Here is a 26,471-nt window from a genome sequence, read left to right on the forward strand (position 1 = left end):
ATTGTTGTTATAGCATTTTCACAGGCTGTCATTACGATGTGTTGAGTTCAGAAGCTGAAGCTTATGCTCTGCAGATTTGTGGCTTGCTTCGTAATGACCAACTAAAGGGCTTTTTACTTTTTTTTTAGATTAGATTCACACGTATCTTTACAGTGGCACCCTTAAGAGAGCCTTGTTTAAAACTGGTTGTTTCTGTTTAGTGCTATGAAGAGAAATGGCTCTTATGTTGGATTTTAGCTTGTGGGAATTTCAAGCCTTGGAGAAATTATCTTCTAGCAGTTTTTTTAAGACATGCAGTTTTTATATATGAATTATTAGTCAAATAAGACACTGAAATTTGTCTTGTGTAAAAGTTAGGCAAGTTTTTAGGTAAATAAATTAAATGCTTGTGACTTGGAAAGCTTTAAAGTTTCTAAAATCAATGTTTTTATCTTCTAATGATTGAAAAGTTATAACTAGTGAAAGGTGTTTTATTACCACTACAGCTTCTTTCTGTTTTACTGCTGTTGTACAAATAAAAAATTTCCTTCTGCATTTCTTGCTATCTCATAGGGCAAGTCTGCAGAGCGTGTGTGGTGGGGCTGGGAAAGAATACCAGTCTAAAATTGGTTTATCGCAGGTTGTCCTTGTGGTGTATTATCAAAACATATATTGCTTTGTAAGCTGTGCTTGAAGAGCACATCTTCAGCCAGCCCCACGGAGAGCTGTTTGGAGCTGTGGTCTGACATACAGCCTCCAGCTACCTGTCTGCAGAATGACAGCAAAAGGGTAGTTATGAAAGTGGGGGATAAAGGAACATATTCCGTAGGTTTCACTGCTTTTACTGGTAATAAGGCTTCTGAGGATTTCAGGTGGTTTATTATGGTCTGGCTAAGTGACACTGCTTCATGAGGGGGACTGCAGATATGATGGAGCAGCTAACAATTTACAGTGCATTATTTGGGGTTGCAGTTCAATGATATGTTGCTCTCAGTAGCAATGCAGATCTGCAGGATTGCCATTCCCATGGACACAATCTTCTGCCACGTGGTAACGCAGATATTTGTCAGATTGCAACATGTACTGGCTTGGAAAGTCGATCTGGCATTGAAGAACACGAATGTATTCATGTTAAAATTAGGTCAGTTTGTTCTGCTGTTACTGTGGCTTGCCACTTCTACCATGAGAAAATACAAGATAGTTGAAAAGGTGGCTGGGAAGAGAACCCAACAGAAATAAATTCTGAAATCCACTGAATTTAAACTTCAGATTAAATGGCAGCAGTTGATCTCAAAACAAAAAAACCCCAACAGTTCAGTTCAAGGTAAAGAAGATGCTGGGTAGGAGAATTGCAGTGTACGTGGTGCACAGCTGATACCCGTTACTACTGTCTGTTTTTATTATGAAAATAGAAATTTAAACCAATGTAAAAAGACAGGTTTTTTTCTCCTAAACCATCATGCTTCTTGTTTGGGAAAATATACGATGCATTTGAAACATGTAGGCTAGTCTTCAGAAAGGTATGTATTTAGCTATGTTTTAGGAAGGGATGTTTTTGTGTACTTTTCCATGGGTAACATTTACCATCATAATTTTAATTTCTTAATACTGCTTCAGTTCTTGCAGCTTTCAACAGGTGACTGGTGCGTGGGGTCTGGGCTGATTGCTGCTAATACAGAAAAAGGAAAAGCTGGGCCAGATTCAAAGTTTAAAAGCTGTTTTTAACTTCTGTTTCTAACATCTTTGAAATAACTTACATGTCTTGATTCGTAGCAAAACTCTTAAATATTGGGTCACTTTTTCCTGGAATGACGTAAGCCTAGATTATAAGTCTTAATTTTTGTTCGTTTTTGGAAAGATGGCATACTTCTATCAGATGACTTATAATGGAGATTTGTTTCTTAGTGTTTCTTATGTAAATGCAGTTGCTGAATGATCTTGTTTACTTTTTTGCCTTGATTTTTTTTTTTAATTATTTTTCCCCCAAATGGTATTGTGTTAGTACTGTTGATTGTATGGAAATCTTCTAGAGTTGACTCAGGATGAGTCAACTATTGTGTAAGCTGTTTTCTAGTGGCACATACGAGTAGTGTTACCTAGTATTTGATAGCAAAGCTGATTATTTTAATAACTCTGAATAATATATAATTAATTGGCTGGCAGGGAGTTGAGGTAGAAGGGAGTTGGGTTAAAGAGTGTGCTGCAGGTAGTGATCAAGCAGTGTACTGCAGTTCTTGGTTTTTACCAGAACTGGGAGAGTTTTAGTGGCAAAGTGAATAGAGCAGAATGTGCGCTACGGGTACGTGATTGCTTTTTCTTGTGTATTTTGTTGGCCAGTGTTCTCTCTTACTGATAGCCTTGCAAAGGCATTATAGTTTAGGGACGAGGTGGTTTAATTTAAATTTGAAGCTGATTTAGTCTGTCATTAACAAGTAGCAAGAAGACATTTAATCTAATTTTGTCTTTTGTCCTCCCCTCCCCCTTCTCTCATGCATAACCTTTTGTTAAAACAATTTTAATTAATTTAAAAAGTTAGATAATAATGGTATTTGCACAGCTTCCTTGATGGTACATGACCAAGAAAAACTTTGTTATTTTACAAAAGTTTACTGTCAACAGCTAGTGATGAGCCTCAGCTGTGTCAAGTGATTTTAATTTTAGAACACGAGTGGAATCAATTTAGTAATTTATTTTATATTTCAAGGATGACTTGTTCGTGGCAGGAGAAGACAAATCAGTTAGTTCAACAAGGGAAAGAAGTCAAATAGGTTCAGGTTTTGCACATGCGTGGGTATTATCATTAGATGCATGGACACATGCATGTGGCAAAGCTTCTGTTGGTTACTTAGCCATGGATGCTATTGCTTTGTCCTTTGCAGCCTGAGCTATATTGTAATTGCTAATATCATATCCTGATTTTCCTCATACTTATGATCCTGTAAAATAGCTTGCATGTAGCTAAAATAACTTGCTGTGAACTACGAGAAAGTTAAAGTTTTAAATATGCAGACATTTTTTAAAAGCCATAATGTCTGAAGACAGCATCTTCTGCTATTTCTAGCTTATCCTTTTAGGATATCAGCAAGTCTTACTTCTTACCCATCTTTTGGTTTGATTTTTCAAGGCGTTTGGTCTCTGAACCTGATAAATGTGTATTCTGTACTCTCCTGGTTGAGGTAATATGTCAACCTCTATAGCTTAAAACAATAGCTTAGAAATTTTGTATTTATTCTCTAGCTCAGTGGCTTGCTTCATTCTGTACGTTGCAATTTCATCTTGAGGATACTCAATAGATGTGTGTTAAAGATAACTGGTAGCTTAGTGCATATTAAACATGAGGGTAAGGCTATATTACACTTACAGGGCATAATATTTTTTGACAAGTTTTATCAGAAAAAGAGAGGGAGTGATGATTTAAAAGAAAACCATTGAAAGAGGTATAAAAGCAGAGATGAGAAGAAAGATTATGAAGGAGGGAGAGATTAGGAATGAAGTGGAAGAAGGGGAAATAGGACAATTAGGAAAAATAATCAAGACAATGCAGTAAAGACAGTGGAAGCAAATAATCAGGCAAGATAAGTATCCAGCTGGAGGTTTTATTTGACACCTGTTGTCACAGTATCTGGACGCATTTCATTTATAATTAATAATGATAATGCAGTGAATTGTGTCTGGATGTTTCTGACACTTCTTGCTTGAGTTAGGACGAGGTACGGGGAAGGGTAAAGTCTGGAATGAAAAGGGGACTCCAATGCTTACGCTCCGAGAAGAGTTCGCAGCACTTCAGATTCTGGATTTCCGTATTTATTTTATTCTGTTCCACCCCCCCACCCCCTCCGAGACTCTTTTGTGGGTAACTGGCACTGACAGCACTCTGTGTCACTCTTTCTTAGTAACTCTTTATTTTACATTGACATTGCCCCAGAATACTGTGTGTGTTAGTTACTCACAGATTGTTCATTGTCCTTAACACTGCACGGAAATAGTCTGTTATTTTGGAATACCTATGGTAATATAAAGGCAACAAGCAAAAAGGAGGAGAAACAGAAAAGGGAAGACAGAAGGATGAACAAAGAAGTTTAAAACTTCTGCAAAATTTTATAAAATGTGGAGTAGATATAGAAATAATTTAAAATCTGTAATATTTCAGGCAAGTATTTTAAAGTTATTTTGAAAATTATTTGTAACATAGGATGTGGGACTGCATGGATGTGTATTAATGGACATGACTGTACAGTCCATGTAGAGGAATGTGTTAGCTGTAGTCTGGCAGCTTGCTATAGAATATTAAGCAGCTTGACTTCTAAAGTGAGACTATCTCAAATGGTATATTTTGTCAGAATTTTTCTGTGCTAGTTTATGGTGGTCTAATATCTGTCCTCCGTGCTGGCACAGTACCCAGCCCTGAGGAGCTGCTGGTCACCAACAGAGTCTGTGTGCTCTGCTAAGAATAAGTAAGAAGCCTAAATTTAAATTCCTGTCTGTTTTATAGATATCTAGCATACACATCACAGGCTCTGCATTGTCTCTTGGAACACTTCATCTGGCTCTAATCTGCTGCTCACTGTGATATTGATCAATGAATGAAGCAAAAAGCAAATTATTTTGTGATTAGAATTGTCGTTGGAGTTCTTATTTCATAAGCCATAAAAAGTACTGTGTACTAACGTCTAAGCTATCAAGGATAGAAAATACTAGTAATTTTGTAAAGCTGGTATGTATTACTCTGGAGAGTAAGTAAAGATTGTTGGTGGGGGGAGAAGCTAAAATGCGTTGGTTGGCATTGTTACCAGGAAGTGGAAACACATGAACTAAAGAATAGAGCAAGAATGTCACATCAGCACAACATGGCTGAGAATTTCAAAGGACATATTTTTTTTTACTTTAGTTCTAAAAATCCGCTTATTCCCTGCTTTCTCCCAGTTGAAATGCATTAAAGAAAAGCTTTCCATTCAAGTTAGTACTACGGAGTTGTTGATGGGTGACTTTGAGTGTGATATTGCCTAATGTTCTCCTCTTCTTTTTTACAGAAAGATCCAGATTACCTGAAGCTCTGGTTGGATAATTTTGTTTCTAGCTATGAACAGTTTCTGGATGTGGACTTTGAGAAGCTGCCAACTAGGTTTGTAGAATTACAGACCTGTTCATCTTTGTTCAATATCTGAAACAGACCTGGCTGAGAGCCCAGTCTTTTTCAATGGCGAAACTGCCTTTAAACGAAAGAAGGATGCTTAGTTGTTGAGTGGCACTCCCATGCTTTTGAAGGTCAGGTTGGACTGGGAATGGTGAAACTAGGCAAATACTGATATTTGCATTATATCAAGAGACGACACAAGTATTCCCTTGTTCTTGCCTGCAGATATATAATGATTATTCCTTGTGCATTTTTTGAATATTCATTAAATGTTGCATATGAAATAGGCGTTGGTATCTGTATCAGCAATGACTGAATAGAAGTAAGATGTAGGTAAAGAGGTTTGTAACTTTATTTCAGGGATTGCTTTAAGATCAAGGATGAGATGAAATGCTTAATGAAAGATTTGGAAGTCTTAGCTGAGCACCTTTTAAAAATGAAAATATGCACAAATGACAGACTTTAAAGTGATTTCTTTGTTTGCATCTGTGAAGACTTCAGTTCAGGGCAAAAATATTGCTGACTTCATCCCTGTTGCTGACCACACGTTCTCAGGTATAATGATGAGGTGGTATTGAAGTCTAATTTCAGAGTTCTGTATTTACTATTTTGAATTTGTCTGCTGTGTTCAAAGGATTGTGTTTTCAAGACTGACTTTGCAAATGAGGAATAGGAACTTAGGCACTGGATGTTTTCTCTTGCTTTTGAGATGCTCGCATAAACCAAGAGTTTTAAGAAAAAACAAATGTTAGAGGATTTGCAAATCATGTGAACTGGTGTTAGTATTATAGCTGATACTGCTACTGGTGTTTGAATGCAAAGAATAGCTCTCCCTGCATGATGGCTGCAGTCCAAGCCCTGTTGAAATCAATGGAAATTCTTTAATGGGCTTTGGATCAGATCTTGTTTGAAGAGTAAGTGATAGCCTCTACTGTTACAAGGAAATGAAGAATGCTGCAACTGGTTCTCAGTGGATAAAAACTGATCTTCTTGGCTCTTTGTATTAAAATTTTCCTCATAATACCTATATGAATGCAAAATATATAGTGCAGTTACCAATAAGCAAGACCTTCAAATTATTTCTGTGCTCTTTCAGAAGATCTGTTTTCTTTGCAGCGTCAGAATGCATCTTACTGTGCTTCGTTAAGGAAAAAAAGTTATCATTTGACACAGGTTAACATGCTATTTAATATGGAAATCTGAATAGTGGAAGAGAAGAGTATCTTGTGTTTTGTAATTTTTTTTTGGTTTATGTGTGTTCATGGTTTTGTTTTGGTTTTTTTTACAGCAACATAACAAAAGATAAAAACCAAACATGAAGCTTGATTGTGCAGAGCAATAGCAGCATCTTCATTGTGCTAAATGATGGTTTTGTGAGCGCAAAAATAGTGTATTTTTCTGAGGTTAATGACAGGATTAGTGATTTAGTCTGGAAGAATAGGCACATGTGGATTTAGACTCATTTGTGTAACAGACGTAGAGAAAATGTATCACAACAATGTAGGGATGAAGGCAGATCATTCCTGTGCTTTGATGGCTGGATTAAAAATTACACTGAGAGCAGATATTAGAATTAACAAAGAATTGCAGCTTCTGCCCTTACTTGCATTTGTGAGATAATCAGGCATGTGAAAAGTGACATGTTTCTTCGGGTTTGTCAACTTCTATTGCAGGCATTTACATTGTGGAACTGATACTACTGAGCCCATGAAAAAGAACAAGTCAGTCAGTGTGGAACCAGCAAATGCTGATTTCCAGTGACTCTTCTCATAAAGCCATAGGACCCTGTGGACTCAACTTTTTTTTACTGGAGTTGCTTATGTAATAACTACTTCTGTCTTTTGGTGTTGGAAACAATATATGATGCCAGCTAAAATGAGAAACTGAGTGGACTAATACTGTTTTTTTCCCCCACTAAGTCTTTGTATGCTTTACAGCTATATGTCAGAAAGACATTATGTACTGGAGGGCAAATGCCAGGAAGTAAAGAGAAACTGTGTAGGCAGAAGAAAGCTTGTGCAGATTGCTGGACAAAACTAACCTTTTGGAAGACAGATGTGAAGTTTTGTGTCAATGTAAAACATCTGTGGGTTTTTTTTAGCATCCAAGAAAACACCACTTAAAAAAATGTATTGAAACTATTAGTGTTTGGGTTTTTTTTTCCCCTGAAAGAAGTGCTCTTAATTGGCACTGTCACTTGCTGATTTAACTGATAAGAGTATTTCTTCTGTAAATTAGAATACATAATTTCCTGAAATCTGCATTGGAAATCTGAAAGATGCTACATAGTGCAGAATTAGGATATCTCTCAATATAGAGGATGAGTGTATCCAGTGATATGATTAGACTGTATAAGTAGAGCTTATACAGTTATGCAGCTTATAAGCTTATACAGATTCAGTTCTGCCTCCATCTGTGTGCATCTGCTTTATATTTTTAAGTGAAATGGTTCAGTAATGGTGTTTTCAATGATATTACTGAAAATGTGAGGTGATTTTACTGAAAAAGTGAAAATAGCTATGCTGATGGCTTTGAGCATTGAGTGCAAAAGATCAGTGCACCTGTCTGTTCTTTCCCTAAAAATATTTATTCATCTCATATCTATTTACCATGAAAAGGGTAGCAGCTTTACCAGCTGGTGGGAGATTGTTTTTCCCCCTCATTGAAGGAGAGGAATTGTTGTTTGGTTTAATACTTTTAGAAACCACAAAAGCCTCCAGAGTGTTGTCGTGCTCGTTTTCTGCTTTTGGTTTGCATGATCTCGAGTAAAGGAGCTTAAAGGAAACTCGTTCAAAGCACCATAGAAACCGTACTTTGTTAACTCATTGACTTCAAACACACATAAAAAAGATGCGGGAATCATGATAGGAATGCTGATTACATGGTTTCATGGTTGTTGAAAAGTAAAGCCTGCTTTTCTACAGCACTTTGTTCCAAAGTGCTTACCACTGGCAGAGGAGAGGTTGAAAGTCGCGGTGTGTGAGTTTGAGCTGTAACAGTTAAATTAGTTCTAAATTGTATTCACCTACCTTTCAGACACCTGAGATGGCAGTTTATATTGCTGCATAACCATGTTAATGTAAGGCAAGGAAATTTCAAATAAAAGAACCCAAATGTGTCAAGGTCTTTCTCATATTTTTGAGGTAGGGTGCCACCAGTGAAATAACAACGTGAGTTAAAGTATGATTTTTGAGATTTCCACCCCCACCCCCCTTTTGGAGTACTTAGTTTACACGTCTAGTCGTGTTGGGAAAAATTGCTACTATGCATCCACAAATTTAACTTTTAGATTTCTGTGGTGATACAGTAGTCATTTACTCTGGGGTGAAAAGAAATTTGGATATCTATAGTATATTCAGTTTGAGTAATCCCGATTAGTATTTGTTGTGCCAGTCTTGCAGAAGGCAGTAAATTTTCATGGGTTGTGCAATAGCACAGACAGGCAGCTGCTGCAGAGAAAACATTTTTTGGGATGTGAGGCATGAAGGGTATGCTGTTTGCTTTCTTGTAAAGCATTTTATGATCTTACTGAAAAAGACTTGTAGGCCATTTTAGGGAAATTACTTCTGGATGTATGATTTCAGCTGTCAAAAATTATGGTCTTTCTAATATGGGGATGGTAAATTATCAGGTTATGAGGAGCCATGCTCATAGTCCCAGAGGGTATGGATCTGTTGGCATCTTGAGGGGTGAAGCTGCTGTCACAGAAATTAAAATTTATTTCTTGGTAGTTGTGTTGGAAAAAAGCAGTTACTCTTAGTTTTGTGGTTACTGTCTCTATCAGTTTAGAGCTTAGGCCCTGTAAAATTTGTGTTAGAACTTTCTGTATCCCTTGAGGTTCTGAAGAGGAAATTGTGCAACTCTGAAGAGGCAAGGGAATGAACAGTATTTGCTCCTCAGTATACGTATACATATAGGTAATGCTTGTTTTCTAGCACATGGGAGCTTGCTGTCCCTTATCCATGTCTAGTTGTTTTACTAAATTGGGTCTCAGTTTTTCCCTTCTATATAGGCTTCCTTTTTAACTTTAGAAGCTAAACAATGTATAGTTCCCCATTTCCCTCAGATAAGTGGTATCACAGTGTTTAGTGTCAGTCCTTGCATTTCTCCACAATTTTTCATGCTTACCCAGATGTATGTATGCAAGTGTCGTATTAGTGAGTTTTTGAGCCAGCTGAATTTTTTGTTTGTTGTAATTTCACCCCTGGCTTTGGCTATGTTGAAGGTTTTTGTAAGCTGTAAGACTCTTGCTTGTGTCTTCCTGTGTAGAGTTCATAGAGAATGTGTCAGGATAAACAGCTGATGCTAAAGGCAAACAGTCTTCAGCATGTGCAACGGTGGATAAACAGCCTGCATCCCAGAGAATGTTCTGACACATCTATGTATTTCCATACTGTTGCTGAAATTGGTTTCTATATGACTGTTCTGGAGCATTGGATTAGCTACTGGTTTTGTTTGTGATTTTTTTTTTCTTTTTTCTTTTCTTCTTTTGGTTCTCACTGGTGCATTTCTAAAAATGTTTCAGTTTAGCAAAAACAGTAGGGAAGAGTACCTAACATTCTTCAGGACTGTGTCTGGCCTTGGTACAGTTGTTACATTTAACACCAACACAACAGTCCTTTTTTGTCTCCTAAAAATAATTAGATAGCAGAAAAAACCTGTTTGCTAGGTTAATGATATCCAGAAACTAATAAGGATGGGTCAGCTTTTCATGCAAAATCAGTGTGCCAAGGGTCAGCTGGATTTTTGAGAGCTCGCTCTGCTGCACATTCAGACCCTGATTTTTGAAGTCTTCCTTTGTTTAATCTTATTGTGAACAGCTTTCTTTTTGTATTTAATCTGATTTTATATGACTTTTGTAATTCCTGTAAGACAGACATGAGGTTCAGTGTGGATGAATACCAACTGGGTTTTGGTAACTTTTTAATAATTGTCGTCTTATTACTTGGGCACTTTTAATCTTCAGTGTAAAGTTGAAAATGTTCCCCCTGTGTTTAGTTTTCATGTTCCATTCCATTGTGGCCATCCCTTTCCTTATTTAGGGATTTCCCAGGCCACCCATTTACCTGCTGAAGATCATGCAATTTCTCTGTGGCAATTAAGGCAGATCATTGCATGGAGGAGCATTTAGGAATCCACTTAATGAATTTTTAATGCCTTTTTTTTTTATGCAGTTCAAGCTGGCATGTTGCCACCAGGCATTTGCTTGTGGTTCATGAGAAAGTGTTTGTGAGCCATCAGTTCAGCAACCTTTCTGATAGAGGTTTAGTGGAATACTACATGAGCATGTTGAAATTGACTTGGTAACATCATTTGCATGATTAACAATTTTGTGTGTGGTTTTTCTCTTCAGGGTGGATGATGTTCCTCCAGGAATATCACTGCTTCCTGATAACATTCTTCAGGTCCTCAGGCTCCAGCTGCTACAGTGTGTCCAGAAAATGTCAGATGGACTAGAAGAGCAGCAACAGGCTCTGTCACTTCTACTAGTGAAATTCTTTATCATCCTTTGCAGGTATTTGTTCTGATTGTTACCTCAGCAAGGCTGTTGTTCTGTTCAAGAAATCTTGGTGCAGCCTATAAAGACTCGAATGACACATACAATGTGATTTGACACTTTCCAATAGAAATAGAGAAATACCACTTCTCACAATCTCAGAAATAAAGGGAGAGGAAATGAGGGGAGCAAAGCAATCATCTTAGCAGTAGTGTTTGCCATGAGAAATTGAGTGGAAGGGGATTAAACACTAAATTCCTTGTAATTACCTAAGATATATCAAAGGGAATTGAAGATATGGTGTACCTGGTATAAGAAATACTTTTAAAAGAAAAGACACACTCTAACAAGTGTTGGATATGAAATAACTCGAGAGAGAATTGTACACGGAGAACTTTCACATTCTTAAAGTGCTTGTAATTCCATAAACAGCTTAGGAAACTGACTTATTACACTGCTAATGCAACTGACTTCCTTCTGAAGCGTGTGCCTTATTTTGTAATTCTGTTGAAGCAGGTGAATAAACTCTTTTTAGGGATCTATTCCTCACTGTTTCTTCAGTCTTCTATTATAAATTACAGTGAGAGAAAGGGGAGAAGATATAATAGGGAATCTCCTTTTCTGAGGAGTATTTGAAGCAGCTTTTTTTTTTTTTTTTTTTTTTTTTTTTTTTTTGAGTCCTTTAGCTCTCCTTGTCTTTGTTATCAGATGCCATTTCTGAGCTTTCTATTTAGAGCGTCCTGGGAATCTGCTTAACCTCTGAAACCCCAAATTCCAGATAGAATTGGCCTACAGCAGAGTGACTCGGGCCTTTCTTTTCCTTCCTGTTTAGAAGAAAACTTGTGAGCTCTGTTACTGTGACAGAAATAAACGTCTGAGAACATGCAGTCTTTTGGAAAGCTTTTTGAAATGCTGGTATACTTTTGGATGATTACAGACACAATGCTAAAACAAACATTGTTTGAACTAGCCTCAAATGGTACACTGTGTACATTTCTGTGGTTTTTATGTTGTCTTCATAGAAATTTGGCTAATGTGGAGGAGATTGGGATGTGTTCATACATTAACCATGTTATCACCATGACTACCTTATACATTCAACAGGTATGTGGTTAACAATTCTCATCTGTTATGTTTGCCATGTGATACTTCCTGCTCCTGCTTGTATGATCCGCTTTTTCAATAGTAGTGTTGTGTCGGGAATCATTTGTGGGCTCGGAACTATTCTGGAAGAGGTCAAGATTAATTTTCAACTTCTAGAAATCTTCTGACCAGAGGTTTCTTTTTTTCCTCAGTTAAAAAGCAAAACAAAAGAAAAAGAAGTGGCAGATCAGACTCCCATAGAAGAATTTGTGAGACACGCGTTGGCTTTTTGTGAAAGTCTCTACGATCCATATCGAAACTGGAGGCAGCGAATTGCAGGGTATGTGCCGGCTAGGACAGAATTAGAAATACTGTGGTTTATGATAACTTTAGATAAACAATATGTAAAGTTTCTGGCAGAACTACTGCTGCCTGATGTCAAACTAAAGTAAAAAGTAGTTACATGCACGTTCTTCTGTTGTTGCATTTTACAACAGATAGAATTGATAGCCTTGAGCACTTGATATTGTGGTTTTTTTCCTGAAGATACACTCTTTAGAACAGCATTAATGAAATAGTTTTTCTGCCAAAATTAACACCGTGAAGCAGGCATGCTTGAAACTGAGCTTACATTGTCACCAGAGCTGTCAGAGTACTAATAAATCCTGTTCCATTTAGGGGAAAGATGAGTTGTGAGGCTTTTTGAAAAGTGGGAAGTGTAGAGAGTCAGTAAATGGGTTTCCTGAGATGCTTAGTTTCTGTTGTTGTAGACACAGGCCCAGTTCTCTGAAGCTGCTAGTAATTCACTTTATCTGCTGTAAGTGGCTCTTTAGAGACATCTTAAAAATTTCTGTGAGATCTTTCATGTACAATTCTCCCTCATTAGCCCCAAATTAATTACCAGTAATGTTAAATGTACATAATCTTGTACAGTTAATATGTTTTTCTGCTGTGTGTACAAGGGCTGAAGTTGCTGTTTGCTCCTTGCTGCTATCACTTGGAACTGCTTTTCCTTTAGGGCCTCAATTTTATTTCCATCAGGACCATTTTGACATGCATCAAATACTGGACTTGTGCATGCAAATAACTAAAAGCATCGAGAGATCCTATCTCGTGTTTCCTAGTCTTGTAAAACCTCAGGTCCGTTCTCACAGCACACATTCTGTAGAGCTAACACAGCATTTAAGCAGCAGGTCACTTGCCTTGCATACAGAGTGGGGATCATGTGAGCTGCATACCATGGCTGCTGGGGTTTCTCTGTGGCTCGAAACCTGCAGTATGCTATAATACTGCATGGACTGCAGGTTTCATGAGGCTGGTAATGAAACAAAAGGTAGTATCCTCGATACTTGAATCGTGCACAAAGTTTTAAGGAGCATGTAAGGATCACAACTTCTGGTGTTTTTGTGCAACAGGAGATTTCCCCTTTTCCTAGGACAGAGCACAAATTGAACACCAGTTCTCACATATGGCCTGCCAGTATACTGCTAAGCTGTTTTCATGTTTAGTGTATGTAATGTCAGCACATCTCATGGTATTTTAAGTAGAGTATAAGTACTCCAGTGAATGTACAGCCAATGAAGGTGCAGAATTTGGCAATGAGTCAGTATAATCACATCACAGAAGAGTGTTACGCTTTCTGAAACTGGATATGATTTAAATACCTTTTTAAAATTACAGTATATTTGCTGGCAGTCTAGAAGTTAAAACAAAATTAAATTTGAGGGTAATCTAAGTGGTGTTTGGTTGTAACTGACCAACATGAAGGTCCTCCCATTGCTTTCTCAGTTCAAAAACTGGCCCATTTTTCTAAACTAATGAAACAAGTAAGCCAAAAGGAATGATTGAATTAGGATGAAAGAAATTGATGAAGATCACAGTATAGCTGTGTTGCATGTTTGAAAAGAAGTTTATAAAGTTTGTAAGTGTATCAGTAGAATTATATCCCTTTAGTTTGGTGGTTGTGCCGTGTCCCGCCCCCCCACCCCTCCCCCCCCCCGCCCAAATGAACCCATAATAATATTTTGTGCCCATTTCAAATTGCATGGTTAAGAGAAATTTGGCAGTCTAGCTGGTGGCTCAGTTACAGTAAGCAAAGACTAAATAACAGATTGCTGGTGCTTTTGAAAATTTTTTTTAAACTAACCCATATTATAAATAGTTAATGTATTTCTAGGAGCAGAACAGTAAGTACGGGATTAGCTGTGGTTCATTTTTTCAGGATGAAATACTACTTCAGGTGGGTTTTTTTGATCCTGTAGGCAAAAGCTAACTTCTGATTTTTGGCAGCGTTTTCTGTTATGAAGTCATAAATTTATAAGCAAGTCATAAACAAAGGTATCGTCTCTAATTTATTTGGTGTATCTTTTTTAATGTCATTGCAGACATTTCCTTAGTACAGTTGAAAGGAGCAGACAGAAGTATAAACCAGCTTCCCTCACTGTTGAGTTTGTCCCTTTCTTTTACCGTAAGTATTACCAACAGCATTTTTAAAAATAGTCACCTTTGAAGGAGTGAACTTAGCAATTCCAAGTTCCTTTCCCCTAAGACTGCCTGATAAATGTAAAAACCCCCCTTACATGCTTTCACAGGCTGAATGAAGTGGGTTGCTTTGTTTGCTTTTTTTTTTCCGCTGAGCATCACCGTCTTGCCAGTCTTACTCATCTTTGAAAGCCTGTTTTTTTTCAGACTTTCTTTCAGTGCCTAACGTGGTTTAACAGGGTTGGTTCTGTGAATTACTAATTTTCCCATTTATTAGGGGACACACAGTGATAGCATGTAAGTTCCCTGTAGCAACTGTAATAATAACGCGCATGGAAAAATAATATTAGGCAAATATTCATGCTTTTTTGTCTCTTAATGTGATTTAATAGCTAGAAAGAAGGAAACTGTGCCATTCAGCTAGCAAATGCTCCTTGGACTGCAGGTTGGGAAACTGCTCTGTTTTGTCTCTGGTTAAGTCATTAAATATAACGATGACTACTTTGGAATTCATGTGTTCTTACCATTATAGAAAGGAGAAAAGGAGGATTTATGTGGTCATGTTATGTAGTTCAATCTTGGGAAGGTGGGATGCGCAGCCGGTTTGCTGGTTTAGCACACCAAAGTGCTAGTGACAACCAAATTGAAGCAGCATGAATATGCTGGAGAGATGGGGGTAGGAGTGAAATCAACCCTTTTTGCAGCTATCCCTTAACTCAGCTTTAACTGAAAATAAAAAAGGAAGGCTCTGTTCCTAGAGTGAATTATGAATTCAGTTTCTCTGGGTTTCACAGAATCACAGAATGGTAGGGGTTGGAAGGGACCTCTGTGGGTCATCTAGTCCAACCCTCCTGCCGAAGCAGGACCACCTACAGCAGGCTGCACAGCACCTTGTCCAGGCGGGTCTTGAATATCTCCAGAGAAGGAGACTCCACAAGCTCCCCGGGCAGCCTGTTCCAGTGCTCCATCACCCTCAGAGGGAAGAAGTTCTTCCTCATGTTCAGATGGAACTTCCTATGCTTCAGTTTGTGCCCGTTGCCCCTTGTCCTGTCGCTGAGCACCACTGAAAAGAATCTGGCCCCATCCTCCTGACACCCACCCTTGAGATATTTGTAAGCATATATTAGATCCCCTCTCAGCCTTCTCTTCTTCAGGCTGAACAAACCCAGCTCCCTCAGCCTCTCCTCACAGGACAGATGCTCCACTCCCCTCATCATCCTTGTAGCCCTCCACTGGACTCTCTCCAGTAGCTCCTCATCTTTCTTGAACTGGGGAGCCCAGAACTGGACAGAGTACTCCAGATGGGGCTTCACTAGGGCAGTGTAGAGGGGGAGAAGAACCTCCCTCGACCTGCTGGCCACACTCCTCCTAATGCACCCCAGGATCCCATTGGCCTTCTTGGCAGCCAGGGCACACTGCTGGCTCATGTCAACTTTTCATCCACCAGGACAGCCAGGTCCCTCTCCACAGAACTGCTCTCCAGCAGGTCCGCCCCAAGCCTGTACTGATGCATGGGGTTGTTCCTCCCCAGGTGCAGGACCCTGCACCTGCCCTTGTTGAACCTCATCAGGTTCCTCTCTGCCCAACTCTCCATCCTGTCCAGGTCACGCTGAATGGCAGCACAGCCTTCTGGTGTATCCACCACACCTCCCAGTTTGGTGTCATCAGCAAACTTGCTGAGGGTACATTCTAACTCTTCATCCAGGTTGTTGATGAAGAAGTTGCACAAGGCTGGGCCCAGTACTGACCCCTGGGGGACACCACTAGTTACCGGCCTCCAACTAGACTCAGCGCCGCTGATGACCACCCTCTAAGTTCTGCCATTCAGCCAGTTCTCAATCCATCTCACTGACCAACCAGTTTGAGTCACATACACCTCCTGTTCCTTGAGATTCCCTCTCTGTCTATGTAAAGTAGGCTAGTTGCCAAAAAAACCGAAGAGCTGATGCCAGTGAAATGCCATTATCTTTGTGCCAGGGCGCTGGAAACCCATTCCTGAAGGCTGCTGCTGAGCAGTGTTACCTACTGTCTGCAGGTTCTGTCCTCCCCACTCAGTGCATTGCGCTCTGGTTCCAACCTAAATCCCTTAAATATGATGTACTGTGACTGAGCTACAAGAGTACTAATTAGCTGGCAGATACTCATTTGCTGATAGGCCAACTGGCTGGAAAGACAAAACAAGAAATTGCTGAGCATATGCTTTAGACACTCTGCCATGGCAGCACTAATTTGAGGCCTTTTTGGTCTACCCAGCCTCATCATTTATTCACAGTCTGCTAGGTACTACTCTTTTGAATTTGTCTGAGGTTCCCCAAAAGCTTCAGAGGCTGTAAGTCAAGGGAGTGGGGGGACTAGCAGAATAGCAGTGTGATCATCTCGGCTTTGTTTCCTTTGAAGACCAGATTTAAAAAGTAGCTGTGCGATTTTCTTTTAAAATAGGCTTATACGTTCAGTATGTTATCAGAAGTCTTACTTGGCAATAATTGGCAATTGTCTTAAAGGTTATATTATTATTTTAAGGAGTATAAAATTCTTGCATTTTCAGTTTCTTTTGTTTGTTTAAAGTCTCAGTTTTTAGAAACCCAAGTCATTATCAGTTCTATCTCATAAAGTTACTGGAAGTTTTACGATGGTTCATTCCAAATAAAATAATCCTTTGTAGTTTGTTGCAGCTACTTTAAGTCTAGTGCTATTGCTATAGCAACAGTATCCAGGTTATGTCTATTGCTAAGAAGAGTTCCTGAGTTTATAACTAATTTGTATCAGGTATGGCATGAGAAGAGATGTAGGATAATTGTCATTAAAGAGACTGCTGCTAGCAAGGTTACAGACCTGCACAGGCTTCCCAGGGAAGTATGACTGAAAGGGAGCAAGCTTAGGGGCTGTTTTTTCTGAGCTACCTGCACTGCATATGGCATTCGACTTTCTGTGCCAACAGTGCTCTCACCTTTGTCATGCTTGCTGATTGCTTGGGTGTTAACATGTCCTTCTATTTCTCATTATTCTGGACAAAATGGGCTCATTTGACATTATGGATCAGATAAACAGTTGTCGTATGTCTGTAGCTCTGTCAGCCTGCCTGAAAAGTTTTATGCAACCTGAAGTTCTGGCCTTGTGAATTCCTGATAAATGTGGTCTTGTTGTGTTACTTTGATAATGCTGGAATTGATGTGTTTATGTAAAAGAAAGTGGAGATTACATAGTTGAAGTTTTTTTCGTGTTTGCATGAAAGGGAGGGAGTAGAAGAGCTTTTTTTATTTCATTTGTTCCTGCGTTTTTTTGAGAGGAAAAGCTTTGTACAGTTTATGTTACCAAAGTAAGGAATCTTTCTGCTTTTTATTTACTCCAATCAGAATGCTTTCAAGAAAGCGAACATCTCAAGGAAAGCCTAAAATGTTGCCTGCTACATCTCTTTGGAGCTATTGTGGCTGGTGGTCAGGTAAGGATGTTCTAAACTCTTCAGCTGCTGAAGCCTCCAAATGCCTGTTTGTTGTTGAAGGCTTTTAAGTACCCCATAACCCATAAGTGACAAGAATTTATTATTGACTATGAATTGTTTGTCATATGAAATTTGGGGTTATTCTGTGCAATAGTATCTAAATGCTAAAAACTAGGTCCTGCTTTCAAAGAACTGTAGAAATTTGCTGTCTACAATAACTACACATTCATATGAACTTACTGTAATATTTTCATATCAAGAAGAGAAAATGTGGGTAACTAGATTAGGAGTTTCCACCTGCAAAGACATAAGTTTTGTATCAACACATGAAATTCATGTAGCTTACTTTGCAGTGTTGGAAGTAAGCTGTTTCTGTAAGAGGCACAGGACCTTTATAGCTTGGAAGCTGTTTAAAATCTAAGAAAGAATGTGAAGAAAAGAGGATGTTAATCATCAGCAAAGCCAACATCCACTATCTTGCCTGACTTCTGTAATGTGCTACTTAGTCTGGTCGCAAGCAAATGTTACCTCTGATGATATAGAAGAGAGAGTGTTTTTCAATGGTGTCGGTGAGCAGGAAAGCCAGGCACTGCTCCAGCAGGGAAGGCAAGCTGGGACTGAGCCTGGTGACTGGGCAGGCAGAGGCGGTGAACCTCACTGGCAAAAGGTGGAGTCTCAGTATACCTGAATAAGGTGATCAGAGCAGGTCTGCTGGTAGTAACCAGGATCAGCCAGCCCAGATCGCTAGGTAGATTGATCATGATGAAGCCCCAGATCAAGCCAGGAAATCTGGTCAGCATATCGGGGTGGGGATTTGGCTGGTGATGGTAACTGGGGTCAGTCAAGAGTCCAGTGGTTGCCAGTCCCATCCGTGGTGATGAGGCAGGTCTAAGGTCAAGCTGGGCAGTCAAGTCTGTGGGTTAGGTTCAAGACAGTGCATGACCAGGTATGGGCATGGCTGCAGCATATCTCAGGCAGACAAAAGGTTGAGAGCCACAGCTTGAGTGTTGCTCCCTAGAGAAGGCAGAGAGTCCCTGACAAGGCTTCTCAAAGCTCTCTGTGAGGCTGGGCTCCTGCTCCAGATTCAAGATGGCCCCTAAGCCTATGCAGTCAGAGCCTCGGGAGGAGAGGTGAGGGAAATGCACTCAGGGCCCAGACAAAGGTTTGCTAATTATTATGTTATCTTCAAAAATTCTAAAGTATCATGAATCTCGTGATCAAAAATGAAAATTCAAGTGAAGATTTACCTAGAATTAGCAGTTTATCAAGGCTACCTTACAAGAATTTTATAACATGCATTTAAATTATATTTCCTTTTCCCTGTAAGCATTCTCTTTGAAAAAGAAAGCCTAGTTAAGCGAACAAGATGGGATACATTTCATCTATAGCTATCAACATAATTTAAGTAGAATGTTTTATATTTATTTAGCAATTACAGGGCATTAACAGAGATAGTAATCCATGTTGCATGATACAATTAACTAAAAAACTGATGATTTGGAGAGATTTGATTTTTATTGATTATTATTTTTTCCTTAATCACTTTTTGCCCCCATGGATTTCAGAGGAATGCTCTTCAAGCAGTGTCTCCTGCCACCATGGAAGTCTTGATGCGTGTTTTAGCAGACTGTGACAACTGGGATGACAGGAACCCTGAAGAAGTGAGCAGGAAGGCAGAGCTAACTCTGAAGTGCCTGACAGAAGTTGTCCATATCCTTCTAACCAGCAGTTCTGACCAGCGGCAAGTGGAGACAAGTACAATATTGGAGAACTATTTCAAGTTGCTTAATTCAGACCATTCAGCTTTGCCTAATGCAAGGCGATGCAGGCAGTGGGAGAGCAGGTTCATAGCACTACAGATCCAAATGCTGAGTGAGTACCCAGTTGTGCAGTTCCTTTAAATATTGCTTGATAACAACTCCGAAGCAAGTAATGATTGAACCATGATAGCAATATAACTGAACGTTCTACCAAAAAATGTTCTCTTGGCTAAGCAATTGAAAAATTTCAAACACTTCTTTATTGACGTTACTTTAGATGTATTCTTTTTTAATCATTCACTACAAAAAACCCAGAAGAAACCATATCAGATAGCTACCATATAACCAGAGTGTCAAGGTTCATGGACTGCCAGTCTTCATTTACAAAAAAACCCCAAACTTTTGCTAGGCAACAGCTGAGACTCATCAGCGCCTTACTAATTGCAAAATAAGATGGGTCTGTAGTAAAATACCTATGTGGTGGCTGTTTAGTGATAGTTTGCTTTTCAGATGGCATTACTGTAAACATTGGCCAAAGGTGATGATCTGAAATATCTGGGTTTGTCATGGGATAAGAATTCAGGATTTGGAGATTTTTCCACTTTGATGTTCAGAGTAGGAAATATAAATAAAGATATTTCTTTCCCCAAACTTCCAAGAAAACTGAGGAATAGTAGCGAGGCCATGAAGAATGCTTACAGTAGAAGGCTGCTATAAAATGCAGAGTAATTTCTTGTTGAGGAAGCAAGCGTTTTATGTGCTTCAGATAAAAGGCATGCTGCTTATGTACTCACAAACGGCAATGACTTTAAACAAAGCCCCAAAGCAATCAAAGATTGTAACTGAATTTTTCTCCAAGTACAGTAGATTATGTGATAATTTTTACAGCGTCAAAATGTTTAGCCTTAGGCCTAGTGTTCTGTGCTTAAAACGCACGTCATTCTTCATCAAAGAATTCACAGCATGTAGTTTGTTGTGTATTTTTTTTTCCCCGTTTATTATGTAGTGTGTAGAAAAGATGCTTGATGGATTTGGGCAGTGCGTTATCTTTGACTGTTCTGTTTTAATTTTATAGATACCATCACAGCCATGTTAGACTGCACAGATAGGCCTGTTCTGCAGGCGATTTTCCTTAACAGTAACTGCTTTGAGCATCTCATTCGACTGTTGCAGAACTGCAAGGTAAATTTGCCCTTAACAGCTTATTTTTAACAAATCTTGTCTTGTAATATTGCAGGTGTATTGATTGCCTTTGTATATTGATTACCTTTGTATCTTACCTCTGAGTTAGATGCAATTCTATACTGTCTACATATGGGAAGTAAAATTTTGTATCAGTTAGAGCGACTAATGCTATGAAAGATCTGAAAGATCCAAGGTGCTCTAAAATCTTTTTTTATTCCTAACGAAGTAGAGGTGTTTCTTGTCTGTCTTGTGGTTAAAGCAATGAATACTTATTTTGAGTCCTGAGCAAAATACCTTTACAGACCCCACTCAGTCTCTAAAATGTGTTGAGGTTGTTATTGGAGTCAATCCCTCCCGCCCCCGCTTTTTGGTTTTGTTTTGTTTTTTTATATTCTGTCACTGGATTAGTGGGAAGTCACTTATGACTGCTGCCAGATGGAGGTCTGAGTTCTAATTTCAGAGGCATATTTTTCTATTTAGAAGAACCTTGCTGGTGTGCCTTTGTAAGTGTTTCAAAATACTTGAGTCTTGTGTAGCTGGCATAAAACATGAGCACAAGCTGTTACAAATGTTCTTTGATTGTTCTTCTCCTTCTACATAGGATTTAGTGTTTACATAGATGTTGTGTTTTCATCTTTAATCCCAGATGGTCATAAGTTGCAAGCTAGTGTCTTCCACTGATTGCTTCGTAGATTTCATTTTTCCCTCTGCAGAAGAACATAGATATGATGTAACTGTGGAATATTTTATTTCTCTTTTTGTCACACGTTGGTGGCATAGGTATTTGAGCTCTGCTAATGCTAGCGAATTTAATGCTAGCTACAGTACGCAATTTGATTCAAATCAATTTAGATTTTGGGTTAGAACATATTTCAGTGCAGTGATAATTTAAGAATAAGTGTGTTTGGTTATGTCGTCACTGTAGTTATAGTCAGTGGCAGAATGCCAACTGAATTGAAGTGTTTTAAGTAGTGTTTGTAGTTTATCTCCTCCTGGAAATACATTCTTTGACCTCTCCATTCTCCTTTTCTATTTGGGAATCTGTGCCTATTTTTGTACTGACCTTGTACTCTATTAAAAATTCTTTTTTAGTTTCTTCTTAAATCATCAAGCAGTGTGATGTTTACCTGATCATGGAAACTCTAGCTATGTTCCTGCTCTCGTATAAACAAGTGGTGGAACTTGAGAAAGCAGGAACAGCTACTCCATTTTTGCAGCTTGCTCCTTTTATTTTCATTCTGCCTGTGTGTGTTCATGACATACTCTGTTTTGAGGGTATTTTTGTGTGATACAGTCTGACGTATTACTGTGATTTATTGGATATGAATGCTGCCAGTTTGGTACATAGTGGGTTTTTTCTTAACCTTTCACAGTCAGAATACCCCTAAGGATGAGACGTGGGCAGAAGATGGAGGCTGGGAAGATGTTGTATATTTGTGTTTTCCAATATACTGTATCTCTGTTCTTTTTTCCAAAGCCAAATAGCAAAGATGAATTTGGCTGTGGAATTAGGATTTCTTCTTATTAGCTGGGGGTGGAGACCCTATATCTAGATCTATTTTTCTTTACCTATGAAAATCTTGCAGCTGGATTCAACATCAAGCTGTGTAAAGCGCATTCTGCAGCTCTGCAGATAGTGGGAGAATCAGTACACATCTCTGAAAGTCAGGAAGCTATTGGATCTTCAGCAAATTTGAAGTGCAAGAAATTTCCATGGAAAGGAGGGGTAAAGAAAATCTGTGCCATTATTTCTGGTATAGATATCCCCAAAGAAATTGGGGTATTCAAGGACGTACTTCTAGTCATATTTCCTAGTCATTTGCAGTTCAACAATCTTTTGAAATTTAAATTTGTTTATTTGCTGGTTGTAAGGCTTATGGGCAAACTGTTTTCCATTAACTGTGCTCTAGGGTTAGAGATAGGTACAAAAGCTTTGCAAAACTGCTCAGTTAAGTTCTTATGATCTGAGTGTTGCTTTTTGTCTGTGACATCCAAAAAGAGGTATTGGGAGGTGCTTATTCTGTACTGAGAGTTATTTAACAAGCTGCTTTATCAGTCTTGAATTCCTTTCTCATTTATTAAACTCTCTTAGAGCTCAGACTTCGAGCAAAGCTCAATGACTTCTAGCAGTATGCCTGGTTGAAAAAAGTTATTTTCTGAACAACTTTTTTTCTTTTAAGAATTAAAGAATGAAAATCGTATGGACGTTGTGATAAAAATGTATTTGTATATGTGTTATTACAATTGGAGTAACCCGTATGAAAAATTCGATGTGGGGTTTTTTTTTTTTGGCATGTCTGCATTTGCTTCTGTTTAATGTTCTTATTTCCACTTATTAATGTTATAACCCCCTGGGGCATATTATAGTTACTCTGCAGTGTTAAGTACTCTTGACCGTGATGTACCTTTCAAAATGACTTGTGTTTCTAACTATGTGCTTTCACACCTGTGTAAGTCAAAGTAGTATCTTGAGTGTTGTCCTTCTGTTTGCCTTAATTTATGGCAGTTGATTTCTCAGGTTGCTCCTCTTCAGAGAGACTACCTAGCAGGTAATGGAACAAAATGTATGAGGAAAAAAAAACCCACAAATGCTTAGTGGTTACCCACTAAGGGAAAGTGTGAGGGGTTTTTTTGGTCCGTTGTTTTTTTGTTTGTTTGTTTATTTTAAAAGGATTTTTTTTAACACCTCAGTAGACTTTAAAAACAGGAGAAGATAAATTTTGGTCCTGATTAGGTTACAGCTGAACTTTGCACACAAAGTGACTGCAATCAAGTATGAAGATATTTGGGTGACCTTTAAACTTGCAAATTCAGGAACTGGCTAGGAATAGGAACCTAGCTGCTATACACAGAGCACTTTCGTAGCTGAAGATGCAGTATAGGTGTGTGTCTGATTTCAAGCTGTATACAACCTATCTGATTCTTCGGATGGCTTCAGAGATCGTTTAGCCTTCGTCCTGTCCTAAAGACTATGTGCCCCAGAAATTCTGCTCCTGTTGCTGTTTGAAAAGTGAAATATTCTGTCTAGATGTCTTCAGCCTTCACCTAGAATGAGACATAAGTGGAAAATGGTGAAAATTCTGTATCCATTCCTTTGCTAATGGCCCACTGTTGTCTTTATTTCTTACAAGTAAATTTTTGAGAACCTGCTGTCGTGTTGCGTGTTGTAAATGAAATCACAGTTGCTAAGCCAGTGTCCAGTATAAATTCAAGATAGATCCGTTTTCTTGTCTCAGCAATTACATATTTTTATTTAATTCTGGGAAGGAAGAAAAGGTGATTACTATTTAGCAAAAATACAATGTAATCTTCAGTATTGTAAGAATTAACAGAAGACTAATATTAATGGAGGATTATGTCTCACCAGTGTGAGAACTTTTTTTTCATGTGAAATACAAATCCAAGGCAGCCTCCACAGGTTGGCTGCAGGTAACTGTTCAATGCAATTACTTCCATTATTCTTGTCTCTGTTTCTAACAGCTGTTTTTAAATGCTAACAATAAAGTGGCAGACAAGAGTGAGAAAGACCTTGCCAACAAATTACTGACAGAAATGAATGAGGACCAGGTACCTACCTAACCCGTATTTTGCTTCAATTGAAGTCAAGACACAATCACAGGAAAATTGATTCCTGTGCTTCACCTTAACCATCCTGTTTAAGCCTTCTGCAGCAAGATGAACTTGTGTTGCTGCACACAGCAGTATTTCCTGTCTCTAAAAAAATATTTTTTCTGAATAACAGATTGAATTCAACCTCAATTTCATTCATCTGCTTCAAATTGCAGATATTTGCAATTGATTGAGCCTCAGTTATGCCTCTTTTAAGGAAAAGGTGAAGTACATGAATGGAATCCAAATAAATTCTGGTGGTGATTTCCGCCCCCCCCCCCCCCTTCCCTTTCCTCTTTTTTGCTTCTTTGTCTCAGCACTGTGGTGTTTTGGATTCTGGGCCTTGTTTGTGAATCTGAATGGTTGTATTTGATGTCCTGATTCTTTGCTTGTCATCAAGAACAGATGTTCACAAAACAATGGACAGGCTGAATCAGGGAGGTAGGAATAGCCTGTTGCTTTAATTTTCCCAAAATACTGTGGAAAGTTTCAAATGCAAATTGTTGTTTTATTAATTTTACAGTAAAATTATTTGTTCTGATTAAAAATGTAAAGAAATGCTAAATACAAGGTATGGTAATCTGCAAATTGTGATTCTAGCTAATAGCTTCGGGTTTTTTAGAAACTCAGTGCGACACTAACCGCATGTAAATGTTTCTTCACATCTAACACTGTCTTCTAATTCTTGACATTTCATTTTCAAAATATGTCTGGTATGCATATATTATTTCAGAAATTATGAAACAGAGTATGTTTGTTTGCACGGTTTTGCTAATTAGGTTTACAGATGGATGTGAAATAGTGCTCCAAGGTTTTTGTCCTTAAAACCACCGTAGAAATATCAATATAAACAAGAATTATAGGAAAAAAAAACCCACTCAAAAGATGACTTAAATTGGAAAAGAGATGTTGATCAATGCAATGAGGCTATGGGTGAGGCCGCCACCTCACTGTGCTGGTGTGACTTATCTCTTATAATGTGTGTGTGTTTTGCATTGGCATATAGGGACTTGGATGGAAAAGAAAACACTTTCTGTGAACTGCAGGTGCCTGACTGTCCAGCAGCACACACACACATACTGCAAGAGGTTTCCTAATTTGTTTTCCTCCCTCCCTCTTGAAGTTGTCCATTAGCTGCATGAGGAAAACCTGTTTGTCCATCAGAATATTTGAAGTGCAGTGTATGTTGTGAGTGCTTCTCTCTTCTTGAAGTATGTGGCTGGTCGTCTACTGTTATGTAATTCCTTGTAGGCCATGGGGTTATGAAATTTTTACTGGTGGGGAGTTGATTTTTGAAGCATGTTAGCAAACTCTTGGTTTCCCTCCTGACAGGAGGGCACAGAACAGATTTTGGAGCTGAACTGTCTTTGCTCATTTGTATAACTTCTGTACCTGCTACTTTCAGGTGTTTCAGGGGCACCTAGACAGCTTGGCAGTATCAACCATTCAAGCCCTCACAGCAGTAATGCACAGGTCTCCAGCTGCTAAGGTAACAGTATATATGCAAAGGTCTGTCTGCAGTATGCTTCTTGATCTTGTTTCCAGTTAGTGGTTTTATCACGATATTTTGATGAGTCTTGCTGATGAAGATAAGCAGGTTGTGGTCACGCATTCCAGCCAGATAGGAATAGCTGATTAGCATCCCTTATTTCTTTCTGTCAAAACTGGAAGATCAGTGTGTTAATGGCAGTTGGAACCTTTGTAAAGAAGTGCTTTGTTGCTTGTCCCATGAATATGTGGGGTAGAATTAATGGGTGTTTGCAGGAATTTTCAGGCAGGAGTTTGTGTTGTAGTTTTATCATGGCTTTAAACTAAACCAGGATGGTGTTGCTGACCAAATGGTGGTCTTGCTGTTCCCTTGCCCTTCCTTTGTGGTTATTCTTTTCGTTCAATAAACGGATAGGTTGTGGTCAGTTTGTGAATCTGACTGGAAGATAAGCCCACAGAGAAATAGTGTATTTATTCTTAGGTTGCCGAGTTCATTAGATTCACCCCGTGGTTGAATGATTCCTTAGTCTTGGCACAGGGACAGGGATGTGGCTGCACAGTGTAGGCTAAAGAAAGAGTGGGAGTCACCTGATTTGATTGCTACTTGCAGAACAGCCTGAGTGAGAAACAGCAGGGTCAGTTATGCTCCTGCAGAGCGTTGCTCAGAGTGCTTATTTCTTGATTGACTCTGGAAAGCCTGGGAAGAGTTGAATGTTGGAGGTGGGGACTGGCTGTGATTCACAAAGGCTCAGTAAAGCTTTCAATTTTACTTCCACTGCAGCATATGTATTTTTTTCTTTCAGTATTTACTTAAGC

At 38.7% G+C, this 26,471-nt stretch overlaps 1 protein-coding gene across 7 annotated transcripts in view; it reads left to right on the forward strand.

Annotated features, from left to right (window-relative positions):
* NBEAL1 (neurobeachin like 1) overlaps positions 1-26,471 on the forward strand; it is a 92,306-nt gene that overhangs the window by 14,013 nt on the left and 51,822 nt on the right. For 5 of the 7 annotated variants that reach the window (XM_075429791.1, XM_075429787.1, XM_075429790.1 and 2 more), the window contains exons 3-12: positions 5,010-5,101; positions 10,467-10,628; positions 11,633-11,714; positions 11,906-12,033; positions 14,078-14,160; positions 17,528-17,613; positions 19,179-19,485; positions 20,449-20,555; positions 24,039-24,125; positions 25,573-25,656. In XM_075429791.1, coding sequence (XP_075285906.1) covers positions 5,010-5,101; positions 10,467-10,628; positions 11,633-11,714; positions 11,906-12,033; positions 14,078-14,160; positions 17,528-17,613; positions 19,179-19,485; positions 20,449-20,555; positions 24,039-24,125; positions 25,573-25,656 — 1,218 coding nt within the window. The remainder of the gene's footprint in view (positions 1-5,009; positions 5,102-10,466; positions 10,629-11,632; positions 11,715-11,905; positions 12,034-14,077; positions 14,161-17,527; positions 17,614-19,178; positions 19,486-20,448; positions 20,556-24,038; positions 24,126-25,572; positions 25,657-26,471) is intronic. The other 2 variants (XM_075429793.1, XM_075429792.1) reach the window with 1 other exon arrangement.

The sequence above is a fragment of the Opisthocomus hoazin genome, chromosome 9 (genome assembly GCF_030867145.1).
Source record: "Opisthocomus hoazin isolate bOpiHoa1 chromosome 9, bOpiHoa1.hap1, whole genome shotgun sequence".
NCBI lineage: Eukaryota > Metazoa > Chordata > Aves > Opisthocomiformes > Opisthocomidae > Opisthocomus > Opisthocomus hoazin.